At 35.0% G+C, this 14,606-nt stretch overlaps 2 protein-coding genes, 1 long non-coding RNA gene and 1 other non-coding gene across 4 annotated transcripts; 1 reads left to right on the plus strand and 3 right to left on the minus strand.

Annotated features, from left to right (window-relative positions):
* Nucleotides 1-644: 644 nt before the first annotated feature.
* LOC122013131 lies at nucleotides 645-754 on the minus strand. Its single transcript, XR_006120471.1, has one exon. It is a non-coding gene; the product is annotated as a small nucleolar RNA R71 (small nucleolar RNA).
* A 4,351-nt stretch (nucleotides 755-5,105) lies between these two features.
* LOC122012735 (GATA transcription factor 1-like) lies at nucleotides 5,106-6,353 on the plus strand. The gene is made up of 2 exons (XM_042569376.1): nucleotides 5,106-5,431; nucleotides 5,531-6,353. Exons 1-2 carry the CDS (start codon nucleotides 5,267-5,269, stop codon nucleotides 6,161-6,163), a joined length of 798 nt encoding a protein of 265 aa, XP_042425310.1. The 5' UTR covers nucleotides 5,106-5,266; the 3' UTR covers nucleotides 6,164-6,353.
* Nucleotides 6,354-8,073: 1,720 nt separating this feature from the next.
* Nucleotides 8,074-11,126, minus strand: LOC122010104. Its single transcript, XR_006119786.1, has 3 exons — nucleotides 10,897-11,126; nucleotides 8,603-8,791; nucleotides 8,074-8,376 (listed from the first exon to the last, which is right to left on the minus strand). It is a non-coding gene; the product is annotated as an uncharacterized LOC122010104 (long non-coding RNA).
* A 1,758-nt stretch (nucleotides 11,127-12,884) lies between these two features.
* LOC122011208 lies at nucleotides 12,885-13,349 on the minus strand. The gene has a single exon (XM_042567614.1). The coding sequence runs from the start codon at nucleotides 13,347-13,349 to the stop codon at nucleotides 12,885-12,887; it is 465 nt and encodes a 154-aa protein (XP_042423548.1).
* Between the last annotated feature and the right edge of the window lie 1,257 nt (nucleotides 13,350-14,606).

The raw sequence follows: 14,606 nt of genomic DNA on the forward strand, positions 1-14,606 counted from the left end.
AGAACACTTAAGTTAGACTAGACGTTGTAAATATTTGTACATAGTTTGCACATTTATTTAATTTAACTTTTGCATGTTTAATTTTATAATTTTAATTTCTGCATTTACATACTCTTATATTCAGAAAAATACAAATAAACTATTTTTGAATTGTCTTGCTCTTGTATACGAAGATCTAATTCTGTAGGAGAATTATTACATATAGACCCAGAGATTGAAATGACCTTTAGAAGAAGGAAAATTTTGCAAAAGCAAAAAGAGGAACAAGTAAGACAAAACATGGTGAACAAACCTCTTAAAGATTACGCAACACCGTATGCTCGAGATCACTAGTCTAGTATCATCAGACCAACTGTCGAGGTTAACAATTTTGAGATTAAACCTACAGTGATCACAATGGTTCGACAACATCAATTTGGTGGAGGCGCATATGAGGACCTAAACCAACACTTAGAGGTTTTTTATGAAATATGTGGAACCACAACCATGAATCGAGTACCGAAGTAATCAAACTACTCCTATTTGATTTTTCATTGAGGGATAGAGCAAAACTCTGACTCACCTCTTTACTCGCAAACAATATTACATCCTAGGCGCAATGTGAACAAGCATTCTTTCACAAATTCTACCCACCCAGCAAAACAACACACATGAGAAATCAGATTGCCAACTTCAAACAGACTAATACAAAATCATTTTATGAAGCATGGGATTGATTTAAAAGTATGCTTAGATCGTGTCCACGTCATGGATTAGAAAAATAGTTTATGATTCACACTTTTTACAATGGAATTAACTATCTGATTAAAGTATCTCTTGACTCCACATCTGGCGAGGCACTCATGAACAAAAGCCTAGATGAATATGAAGAGATTATAGATAGTGTGCCACTTAATCACCACCAATGAGCATAAGAGAGAAGTGAAATGATTTTTCCTTGAAATATGATTAAAATGCCCGAAAAATATGACCTTGACACTTTGAATTTGTTATCTACGAAGGTTGATGCTTTGTCAAAGAAGTTTGAATTAATGGGATCCAACCCGGTGAACACAATTATGCGATAAAACTAAAAAAAATAATTAATAAAAAAATTAAATCTTAATATAATAATGTAGATAAAACTAATATAACTAATAATATAAACTTAAAAGATAAAAAAAATATGAATATAAGGATAAATTCAAACACTAAGATAAAAATAAACTAAATCTTATAAATTTAAAATTTAAATTTAATAAAAATTTAAGCATTAAAGATATATTTTTAAAGAAAGATAACTCAAATAATTTAACAAATTTAAATTAAAAAATTAATAAAAATTGAAATATTAAAAATAATCTTCTAAACAAAGATAATTTAAATAATTTAATAAATTTAAAATTAAAAACTAATAAAAATTTAAATATTAAAAATAATATCTTAAATAGAGATAATTTAACAAATTTAAAATTTTAAAAAATAAATCTTAAATACACTTTTAAATAAAGATAATTTAACCAACTTAATTAATTAAAAATTTAAATTAAACTTAAACTACCATTAATTAAAATATTAATTAAACCTTAAGTAAAACTTAATTACATTAATTAAACTTAATAAAACATAGTTTAATGATTTAGGGGAGGTACCAAATTAGTTGGCACCTCTAAAATATAGTCTACCCATTCGGGTATTTAGGACTAAACTAGAAAGATAATTTGATTCTTGTCAAACCTAGTATCAGGATGAGGCAAGATGATAGTACGTTAAAAAAACTTGGACTAGGAAGTCAAGCTGGGTAATGCATATCTTGTTTGGTCTACTTAACTAAGTGGAACTAATTGAAGATAGCTCGCCACATCCTAAACTGTTTAGACCAAGGTTTATCAATAGGAAAAATTAAATGTCCAATTTCTTAAAAATGTTTTGTCTAGAAGTAGTCATTGTTCCGATGACCAAGAAAACCCCTGTGTCTTGCCACAGCCTGGAAGTTAATTTTTAAAATGTGCATTTAATTAACTGACAGATAAATCTGAATCTAATATAAGGTCAAATTATTTTCAAAATTTAACCAACTATCTCACAAAATAATAGGATCACCTTGATTGGAAAATTAAATAAGATGAGATGATTAACAAATTAAAATTAAAAATTAAAATTAAAATTCAAAATTATTTTAATAAAAATTATTTTGAAAATCCATTTTAAAAATTCTTTTAAAAATCCTTTTAAAAACTATTTTAAAAATCCTTTTATAAATTCCTTTAAAAATCTTTTAAAAACTATTTTTAAAATCATTTTAAAAATTCTTTTAAAATCATTTTAAAAATCTTTTATAAGTTCTTAAGTCCGACTGACGTATAGATGACTAGGAGAAAACTGAGAAACATGCCATGAGGCGACTGAGCCTTTAGTGTCCGATCGACGTATATCCGACCGGAGAAAACTAAGAACCATACAATGAGAGGACTGAGCTCCTAGGGTCCGATCAGCTTGGAGGCACCGGAGAGAATGGGAGTGGCTAACTTGGACGCGTAGTTCCTAATTTTGACAGCCACCTTCTCTTAACTTTTAATTGTCCCATTATCTTGGTTGTCCTGTCCTCCCTGCACTATTCCTAAAGTCACTCACTATTCCCCGTATCATAATCAAAATTATTTAAATTTTATCAAAATCGTTTTAAATTAATCAAAATCATTTTAAAATAATTATAGTAGCTAAGTAGTTGTAATTGAATCCTTTAAACACTGTGATATTAATATATTATTTATAATTTGTTTTAAATCATTTAGTCTCATTAAAATCATTTTAAATTTATTCAAATTATTTTTAAATATTTATATTAATTATTTACTAAGCAGATGCTGTAATATTATAATAATATTGTATTATTACATATAGTTGCTAGAGTAATTTGAAGGTCGTCCTCATGGTTATGGTGCTACGGTATGATATTCAGATTACCATCCAGATATTTATAGTTCAATCCCCAGTTATGATATAGTTATAGGAATTTTTCCTCTAAATGGGACGTACAACCAATAGATGCTAGGCTTCTAGGCTGTCTGTCGCACGTACTTCCTGATTTATCCTAATGGCCGATGGAAAAATTCCGTGGGATCGGGCCAGACACCCTCAGGGCTAGTCAATGAAGCTAATTGTGTTTACCATTTTTGGTTGTCACCCAGATACCTGCGGTAGGATCCTCAGCTATTGCGAATTTACAAGAATTTTTCCTCCAAATAGGGCGCGCAACTAAAGGATGTTGGGCTTCTTGGCCGCCCGCCAGTAGTGCTTCTCGATTTACCTTGGTAGCCGATAGAAAAATTATATGGGGTCGGACCGATCACCTTAGGGCTAGTCAATGAAGTTAACTAGATTTATCATTTTTTTATAGAGTAATTTGAAGGTTGAATCGCGAAAGTCCCCGTTCTAACCAATGCCTCGGGGTTATGGTGCAGTGGTAGAATATCCAAGTTGTCATCCAAGCACCCGCGGTTCGATATCCAACTATGACGTATTTGTAGGAATTTTTTCTCCAAATAAGTTGCATAACCAAAGGATATTGGACTTCTAGACTGTCCACCGTGAACACTTCCCGATTTATCCAGGTGGCTAATAATCAAACATATACTTTGTTGATTTAGGAAAATAAATCACATGATCCATGGGATTGGAAAGATCAACTCAAGATATGCTATCAAATTATAGTAAGACTTAAACTCAAAATTAAAATATTATGAGTAAAATTAAGAAGGTGACAAAACTACACATGCCTTAGTAAGTAGTAAACCAAAAATAATAATAATAAAATCCAATTCAATTTGAACTAAAATTAGCCTGGATTCATTCTTTCAATTAAGACCTTAAATATTGCAGATTAGGTTAGGCTCTAAAATTCATTCTAAATCATTATTTAAAAAACAATGATAGATATCTTAAGAAAATAATGCTCGATTCAAAAAAAAATTCTCATATCACTCTTATTCGGTCATTGATTTCCTTTTGGATCCACATTCACCTGATAGAATACTAGCGTCCCGATTACCTCCTTACTAAATTGTCTCATTGTCTCATTGGCATTATGCGATTAAATGGCGCGTATATCTAAGGTTGTCAATCCGTTACGATCAAGATCCTATTTAGAAATGAATAAATGTTCATAAGATTGAACGATAGATAGAATTGAAGCATAGAAGATACATATGTTGAAAGGAATAGAATCATAAAATTCTAGCTCAATTTAGAGATCTAGATCTTTGGTGTTTAATTTGGACAGTATCATCCTAAGGATTATGTCACATTTTCTACTATTATGCTCTCATCAATATTATAAGCAAACCATAGATTAATTCATGTATAATGCTAGTGAGATCAAGATCGAGAGAGATGATTGCAACGGCAACATAGTGGAATAATGGGTGGGAACAATATCAAAATTTTTTATATATGGTATGTCTCTCACACCGACATATATCAAAATACCAATATTAATATTATATTAAAATTTTTGATAGATATTGTAGTGTAATAAAATTTTCAGTATCAATATAGATTTAATATTTTTAATATTTTGGTATATACCTAAATACTAAATAAATTCTTTTATAAATTACTATTTTTTAATTAGAGTTGGAAAATATTGTCTTTAAATAATTAGATGTCTAATTCAACTAAAAAATAATTTAATAGTAACTTCTCTTCATTTGTCCTAACCTGAACTTTTAGTATGTACCCATATCATACTAAAATTTTGATATATCAAATTTTTTTATATGAATGATATAAAAAATTTATACCATGCCAAATTTTAGTATGTTGAATTTATAGAGAGGGGCCGCATGGAGCCAACATAGCAAAATAAGGATCCTAGTTTTACATCTCCAAATAGTAAAGGTCCAATTTGAATATTTGCTCTAGAAAAAAAACAATCTTCAGAATATCTATTCGAGTCAAGAAAAACAAACCCAACAATTCAAATTTAGTCAAGCTTTTAGTAATTTTCCTCTATAAAACTCATTTCTTATCGGTAAATATTATGATAAAATATGGAAGATGTTAATCAACATCTCAAAGAGAGGAAAGGTAACCTAATTGTTAAAATCGAAAGAGTGGAGGAATTAATGCGAGGTGAGGCGGTGAGTTGAAAGAAGCAAGAAGTGTAAAAAAAAGTTACGCAAGGGGAAAAAAAGAGAAGCTGATTTTCTCTTTATCTTCTCGCCGTTCGTTTGTCTGAGTCATTGAGTGGTAGAGAAAGCCCACGCCGTTCTCAGAGAAGAACGAGATGGTTGATGCATTGAAAGAGGCGGCGCCGGCGCCGGCCGGGAAAGCCTTCTTCGACGACGAACTTGTTCTTCTCGACTTCAACGCCGCCGCTGCCGCGGGGGAGTTGCAGCCGCAGGCGTTACTTTTTCAGGATTTCTTCGACGCGTCCGTCGATGGCCTTCCGGTTCCGCTTCGGCCTTCTAAAGATTCGATTTTTATGTTTGAAAGACTATGAAAATGTGATTTTTTTTTTTTCTTTTTGATTTTTTGGGGATTTTTTTAGGGGCTTCCGATGGAGAGCGGAGGCGGCGGAGGAGACGAGGAAGAAGAGGAGCTCGAGTGGCTGGCGAACAAGGACGCGTTTCCGTCGCTGGAGACTTCGTTTGAGATTCCTGCACACTCACTCAGCGGCAGCAGCGGCGGATGTAGCGGCGGTGGCGCCGCCGACGCCGCTAGGGAGGGGCCGAGCCCTGTTTCCGTCCTGGCGTCTGCCGCATCCTTCTCCGCGCCGGCGCGGCCAAGGAGCAAAGGACGGACGCAGCGCCGGAGGCTGCTGACGGCTATCCCGCCTCAGCCAGACACGGCTACGGCGACGAAGGCCAGGACCGCGGAGCGGCGGCGCTGTAGGCACTGCCTGGCGGAGCAGACGCCGCAGTGGCGAATAGGGCCGGAGGGACCGAAGACGCTGTGCAACGCCTGCGGCGTCCGGTACAAGTCCGATCGCCTCGTACCCGAATACCGTCCGGCGAGAAGCCCCACCTTCTCCGCCGCCATCCACTCCAACTCTCACCGCCAGATCCTGGAAATGCGCCGCCAGAAAGAAGCTCCCCACGAGCGGAAAAACACAAGACCGCTACCGCCGCTGCAGCTTCTCACTCCACCGGTCAAGTTAATCTCAAAGAAAATTAAAAAATAATCTTTGTCTACCTTTTTTTTATTAAATTTAGGATCTCTTTTTTCTCTCTGCCCGAAAACGTAGAGTCTCAAATTTTATGTGCAGGGAGAAATTTATTTGCTTAAAGTAATTGTAGTTCTATTTGTTCATTCATCATCCTAATGAATCATTTAGACAGTCTAATGTGACAAAAGTCTAACACGAAGGAGATAAGTCACGGATGACTATTAGTCATTAGTACAAATAATCAAGATATGAGAGAGATTATGTTCGATCATGTCGAATTTCGATTCCAAAATCTCATGTGACAATACCCTATGTCTTAACCATCACACTGCACCGAAGGAACATCATTTAGACAGTCTGAGAATGATATGCTGGTTAAAATATGAGATGTTGCTATATTAGACTATGGACTAATGCTTTGGCCACTGGACTTGTGGATTGGCGGAGAATTATTTTTACTCAATTTTCAATTTAAGAAAAAAAGATGAAAGTAAATAAATAAGTAAAACCATCTCCCTTAATTTTTTTTTTCCATTTTATAAAAATTGCTAAATAAGGTAAGAATCTGACCCAAATTTAGGGCTTTCATTACTAATTATTGCCGCCCAATAAATAGAAATTCATTTTGAATTATTAAGAAAATTAGCATGACCATGATTCTAAGGATTTTATTTATTTATTTATTTATTTATTTATTATTGTCATCAATTGATTGTTCCCACCATGCCTAGGCTGAGCAATAAATACAAAATCGAATCAATTAATAAAAAAAATTAGAGTAAACCGATCAAATTTTTTCAATAAAAATCAAACAAATTAAATAGAAGAAAATTTAAAAATAATCTTTATCTTTTTTTTTAATTAAATTTAGCATCTATTTTTTTTCTCTCTAAGAAATGTAGAGTCTCCAATATTCTCCCTAATATATAGGGAGAAATTTGTTAGCTTAACTTCATTGTTGCTCTATTTGTTCATTGATTTTAGTGAATCATTTTGACTCTTATTTATTTATTTTCATCTTATTTTCAGAAATTGAAAACTAAGCAAAACCCTCTCCCTTAATTTTTTTTTCATTTTATAAAAAAAGCTCAATAAGTAAGAATCTAACCCAAATATAGGGCTTTCATTACTAATTATTGCCGCCCATAGATTAATTATTATGTAAATTAATTTGGGATTATCAAGAAAATTATCATGGTCATGAATTCCAGTATTTATTTAATAATAATAATAATAATAATAATAATAATAATAATAATTATTATTATTATTATTATTATTATTATTATTGATTAGTTCCCAACATGTATAGAGCTTGCAATTGGTTTAAAACAGAATTGATTAAATAAAAACGAAATGGAATAAAACAAATTTTTTTCAAACTAAATGATAATCACCGATTTTTTCAAAAAAAAACAAACTAATAAATCAAACTGATAAAACATTAATTAATTCAATAAAAACTAAAATAACTGAACTATAATATTAATTTTCAAAAATAAAAATCAACACTATAACAATGCTACATTTTAAAAAACAGAGTTCTAAAATCAAAATCAAACCAAATTATCCACAATAATCTATTGTTTTTTTAAAAAATACTTTTTAAATCAGTTTAATAAAATTAAAAAATTAAAATCAAAATAATTAAGATTTTTTTATTTTAAATAAATAAAATTTAAAATTAATAAAATCAAACTTTCAAATATAGTAAATTATTTTAACTTAATAGAATTTTACTATAATTAATGGGCCAAGCCGGGCCATCCGCCTTAATAGGTGATTAATCCAGAACATTAATCACATTAGATTAATAGACCGTCCGCTGCCATGATCGGTAAAAAAGAAATCATAAAATCAAATTGGTAATCCATGAAATTAATCTGTGTAAATTAAATATCGGATATCAATTAAAAAAAATAAAATGAAAAAAAAGAAAGAAATTATCGTTTGATGTGCATGGATTAGAATGGTACTATCAAACTGTACTCCCTCTTTATCAAAAACGCTGCTTCCAGTACACCACAAACTGTTGGAGTACAAGTTTCCCGAGGGAGCTGCAGTATAAACAGAAGCATAATCTCAAAAATATCAGAAGCAACAACGGCAGCCGCTGCAGCAGAGGAAGGGTTGGAGACAGGGTTCCAACAGGAGCGATCTGTGAGCACATGCACCACCCTCGAATGGCTCCTGCTGGTGCTGGCTGGTGATGTGTTCTCAGGTCGCCCCTGCAGGAACTCGTTCCTGGTTATCTTTCAAGGCAAGCAGTGTTTTTTCATATTTAGGTTGTAATTCAAACTTTAATGGCATCAGACCGATCGTCTACCGATCGTCTAAATTCGGTGTTACCAGGTTCATCATTATTTATTGACCAAGAATATTCTTGTATAGTGATTTTATGTTATTTATGGGTAGTCATATCATAGTAAAAGAAAGAAGGGTAAAAAAACTAACCTAAAGAGGTTCACGATGATCAGAGAGGGTCAGATGCATTCTCTTCAATGAACTCTTCCTCAAAGGTAGCTTCTGTAACATTTCTTTCTTCTCCCGTGATTCAGACTTTTCCCTTATGTTGTGCCATATTACTGTCGCGGAGGTGGATGGATGAAGACTTAATATGTTGTTGGTGAGAAGTCCACCAGTCTTTACAACAATAGAATACACAATAGAATCAGTCATATATAATAACAAAAACGTTTTGAACAACTAAGACATTACTGGTTAGTGAGATAGCATTTTGAACAACTACGACAAACCTTTAACATTTTCGGGAAAGCATAAAACAGGCACTTAAAAAGAATCTGCAGTCCCAATTTGAACAGCATGTGAGCAGTGGCATTCCACAGATATCCAAAATGTACGAGTCAAAAATCTCACTAACAGAATATTTAGCACCAAGTGAAACTAATAGGCTATAAATCCGATACTGGAAAAGTAAGAGAGGATTGCAATTTGCAGCCACTTGAAATGCATGCTCCGCTATTTTCGTTATGAATATCAACGGATTTATAATTGAAATGCTAACCATCTTAAAGAAACAGAAAATAACTTATTACAGCTATCTAATGTGCTAGAGATTGCTTATGGGAATGGGAATACAAGGTGAAAGTGAAGTACCGGATAAGCAATGGAAACAATGTCTGCGACTGAATAAATTGAGAAAGAAAAATAGAAGGAAATGAGTCACTTTCTAGTTCATGAATATTGAAGCATATTGGAGCAAAGCATAATCATTAAATTTTAAATAAGGACCTTGATCTGACACTTTGATTACATATTGAGTTCTAATAAACCAATCAAAATAAGTTTGAAAAGCATTCCATTGTATCAGATTATGCCACATGGTAAGGGGGGAAAATTTAGTTAATTGACAATAATAAACTAAGTTAAAACGTTAAAACATGAAGTACAAAAGTATTGATAAAAAATGCAGTTTAGAAGAGTTCAGCATCATAATATCACTAGAACAAAGATGGAGCAAGCATGTACTAATAAATGCCTACAAACTAAAATAAGATGTTAATCAGAAATTAAAAGTGGACAATGCCACAGTGAATAAAGCAGACCTGAGGTTCCAAAGTAGGCATACATCCATGATATTGATGTTTTCTAAGATCCAAGATTTGAATGAAGACCAACAATGAAAAAGGGTTCATATAATGACATAGGTTCTTTTTTTTCGTATGATCCCGCATCACAATTGTCCACTTCAAAAGGCAAAGACTAGACGTATGAAATAAGTAATTCAAACAAAACAAGCCGTTAGATCTGAAAGAAAACTGATAAACAGATCACTTCCGAGATATAAGCTACAGCCAAATCAAGGAAGCGCTAAATCAGAAAGAAAAAATAGTTTTCATTGCATTCACTGAATTGCTTGCTTGAATGGATGATGTCGTGGACGATTTCGTGGATCTCATTATGACAGAAAAATTACAGTATCACTTGCCTATTGAAATGCTTGAATACCATTCGGTAATAGATTTTACTGATCCCCTGCAGCTTACCAAAGTTTCAACAATTTGGCCTATTTCTCATATGAGGATGGCATAACATTTTGCACTGTTCACGTGCAGGACCATTGAAACCTAAGTAACCCATTTTTACTGCAACTGTTGGCAGTTGGACATTTTAATAAAGGTTCCACCTGATAAAATTAAATGCCTTCTGGAACTCAAATTTGAGAGCCAGAGTTTTGTTCTAAGGGGAAACTGTCATCTAGTTACTAGAGCAAATATTTGATTACAATGAATGAGATGCTATATGGTGCAGAATCATGTAGCCCAGCCAGGTACAAGCTGTGTATACTAGTCAGGCAATGGACAAGTTGACGGACCACACAAATTTCTGGTGGTTTGAACACTTATTGAGGGATACTCAATGAATATTGCATGAGGCACACACTACATGGCTATTTACTCCTTGGTTACGAATTGGTACAGATCCAACAGCTAGCCAACGATTTTGATAATGATAAACATACATTTTTTATCCCAATGTACCAGTTTTCCATTTTAGCAATGTATTACTCAAACTAAATTGAAACCTTGCTTTAATGAAACAAACAACAAAGGAAGGAATAAGTTCGATCTGTCAATGCCGCCTCTTGACTTTACACAATAAGTGAGCGTGAAGAACTTGAGTTGTGTTTGTTTCCTTTCATGTTTGTGATCCACCAACATCATACACCCAAATATTACAAGGATTAACTGATAACAATATAGAAGAAGAAGAAGAAGGTATAATACCCTAGCCGAACCCTCAGCATGGTCGACGAGTCCGAAGCAGCTGATACCTCGGCTGCGGCCGCCTCTAGGGACCGGTGCGCAGTGGGATCGGTCCGCCCTCCATGGCGGGCCGGCTCCTCACCTCGGAGATCCTCCGACCGACGGAGATGATTTGGTTCCGAGCATTCGCCGGATCGAAGGAACGAAAAGAGAGGTGATTGGAATCGATTAGTTTGTTTGACTGACTCAAATATTCTAACAGACCCAATAGTGCTCATATATATATCGATCAACATTATCAAATTGACTAACTGGTTAAGTCAAGTGGCTCGCTCAATCAAATTGTCGCACTCGGTTTGTTTGACTCGGCGACCCTGATCCAGTCCAAGATCAGGGATTAGTTGATTCTTGTCAATCGTCTCCTGCCAGGCTGAGCTCTAGCGTGTCGTCTCTGGTGAATCGACTTCTAGCGATCGAGTCAACCTCTTGCTGGATTAGCTTGGGTCAGCTAGAGGCCGGCAATTGAAAGAAATCAAAAAGAGATTAGAAGGTGTTTTTATTATTTTTAATAATTTTTATATTTTATACATTTAAAATATTTTGATATTTTTTTATCTTTTATGAATTAAGATTTATTTATTTATTTATTTAAGCGTGTTCAGTTGTTTTAAGATTATCTTTTGTTATTAAGAGAGTGTTTGGTTGAGCTTATAAACTCTCTAAAAGAGTTTATAAGCTCTTCAAATTTATTTGATAATTTTTTTTCAAACAACTTATAAGCTGTCAAAATAAGTTGTTTTGGAGTTTATAAAGCTGTTTTAAAAAAAAGTATGGAATACCTTATTTTTTTAAAAATTATCTTATTTTAATAATTTTTTTTCTCTAAAATATCCTTATATAATTTCATAAATCCTCATCTTATCCTTCGTAACTTTTTATAAGACTAATATCTTTTTATCTCCGTCGACTTCTCTTTCAATGCCGTGTCATCTTTTCCGCAAACGTCTCTTTCCAATTTTCTCTCTCCTGTAAAAAATTCGCTCAAAACTCTCTATTAATAATATTATATCCTTTTTGATAATTTTATTAATAAAAAGATCTTATAATACCAAACACATCAATACTTTGATGGTAATAAGTTTACCCAAATATTTTAACAACTTATTTTTAAAATAAGATTTAACAACTTATAAGCTCCTAAAATAATTTATAAATTGTACAAATTTATAAACTATTTTTAATAAGTTTAGTCAAATACCCCCTAAATAAAACTCCTTTTTCGCTATAATCTAGATATGACTCTTTACTTTTAAAACCGATGGTACTCAACCTTCTTGTTGAATTAGCTCTCACAAGGAGAACAATCTGACCAGACCCGAGCTCATCACAAGTTAGACTGATCTGAACTGAACTCTTCCTTAAAATGAACTCGAGAGGACAGGTCCGACTTGACCCGAGCTCATCCTGAGTTCGACCAAATTCACCTAGGTTCCGTCTTGAACCAGGACTCACATTGGCAGACATGCCATGTGACCTCGTGATTCATCTAATATCTAAGGCGCTATTTATACATCACAAAGTTAAACCTCTCCTATTTGGTACTTGGATGATAGAGTTGTTTCATTGAGCCCGGTTTCATTCCATCTCCTCTCTCGTTAACCTTCGACTAAAAATCCTTCAAATCTATTAATTAATGGCTTCCAAATGTGGATGGCTTTCCACTCAATTGTACTCCAACCTTATCCGACTGTATGTATGTGCAAACTAACACTGCCCTATATATAGCACCATTGTCATATCAATTACTCGATCAAAGATCATCATCCAAATTACACCCTTTTTTTTATCATTCATACACAATGATTTTGTAAGTTGCAAACATAAAACTGACATCGTCGATCGATTTAAATCTTAAATGTAAGAAAATGTATGATAGAATATTACTGAACATTATTCATGATTAACGTGTATATATATATATTTATATCGAGAGATATTATAGACAGAAGCTACGCTGCACGTCTCTTATGATCATGTGGTCGATGACCGAGCCTAAGCTCCAAATCCACCTCGCCGTCTTCTTCCACCTCCTGCCTCCTCCTCTCTCCCGCACCCGCGACGGCGGAGGCGGCGGCGCCGCCACCGGGGCTGCTCAGGCCCAACCTGAGATCCTCCCCCAGAAGGCGGCGCGCCGACGACGACAGCGGCGAGTACGCGGATTGACCGTCACCGTAGCACCCGTAATAATACCCTTGATCTACGCCTCGCTCGGGCGACGACGGTACTGCCGGCGGAGGCGGCGCCACCGCCTTCGCTCGGTCCTTGCGGTGGATGTTCATGTGACCGCCGAGGGCCTGCGCGTTGGAGAAGCCCCTCTTGCAGAAGGTGCAACCGTAGTAAGGGTGCGGCCGGGTGCCCGCGTCGGCGTCGTCGTCTCCGGAGCTGGCCTCCTCGCCGTGCCGATCGCCTTCCATTCCACAAGGCGAACAGTTCCGCGCAGAGAACTACTAAATGGGACGGAGAGAAGAAGAACCGGAGGGGAAGGGACAAGAGGCGAGCATTGCTTTTGTCGAGACTGTGAATTAATACAGTGAGAAAAACAACAAAATTAATTAATGGAGTTAAGTTAACTACGCGGTTTGATGTCTATTTCTAGTGACTATTTTATTACTATATGGCCGGCAGGAGGAGCACTCGGAAGCCATGATACATGGCTATCCTCTCTCTCTCTCTCTCTCTCTCTAAACATAGCTCAAAATTAAGTCTCATCTAGGTTCATCTTCTTTACACAGTCCTATGAATATAATTCACCTTTTCCTCTCTCGTTATAGAGCTTGCCACCTTCTTCATGGACTTCAGCAAGGCCAAGTTCACACTGCAGGTTGAGTGGTGTAAATGTAGAATGCATATCCACTTTCTTCATATGATAATATTGGAGAATTGTTGGATTGGAAGTAAGTAATTAATTAACCATTTGTACTTTTGCCTTTGTCCACAATTGTGAGTTGATGTGAGTAGGAGTATTTTTCTAAACTATATATGGTTAGTGAAATAATAATCCGATAATAATGTTAATTAACAAATTTATATATAGTGTCACACTTTATACATCTCTAAATGTTCAGGTTCCCAACCACTCTCTCTCTGGCTTATTATTATTTAACAATATGTTGTTTTGGATAATTCTAATGTCTTGTTCTTGATAAAGCTATATGTCTGTCTGCACAGTTTAGTGTTAATTCCTGGAGAAATAGTCAAGGAGATCTTTGTTTAATGGTAGACAACCGATCTCTTTCCCCAGCACAGCTTGACTTCTTTCAAGTAATCGGATCCTAGGTCAACACGAGTCAGCTTGACTTGTTGCAATTAATCCAGATCAGTCACTCGGCCCTGCGACCTCTATTTATACACAGGCGGAATGCATCTGTTGGCAGCGACTCGTAGACTTGGGTCCGTGGCGGGTCTGGCTGGGAAAACGGAGCAGCCCAATTGATAAAATATAAGTGTAAGTGTGTATCAAGGTCGACAAAATGATAATCGATGCGGAGGTTTCTTTTGGCGCTTACTGGTCCGATCCCGTAAGTCAAGAGTCATGTGATCTGTTAATCAAAGTCAAAATTGACTTAAGGAAAGGTTGACTTTGATTAGATTTGATCGAACGGGTCGTGTTCACTGATCCCTGCAATTAAAGTACAAGCCATTGACCATATCACACAGTCTCAAACTTCCTT

This window comes from Zingiber officinale, chromosome 8A (assembly GCF_018446385.1).
Source record: "Zingiber officinale cultivar Zhangliang chromosome 8A, Zo_v1.1, whole genome shotgun sequence".
Lineage (NCBI taxonomy): Eukaryota > Viridiplantae > Streptophyta > Magnoliopsida > Zingiberales > Zingiberaceae > Zingiber > Zingiber officinale.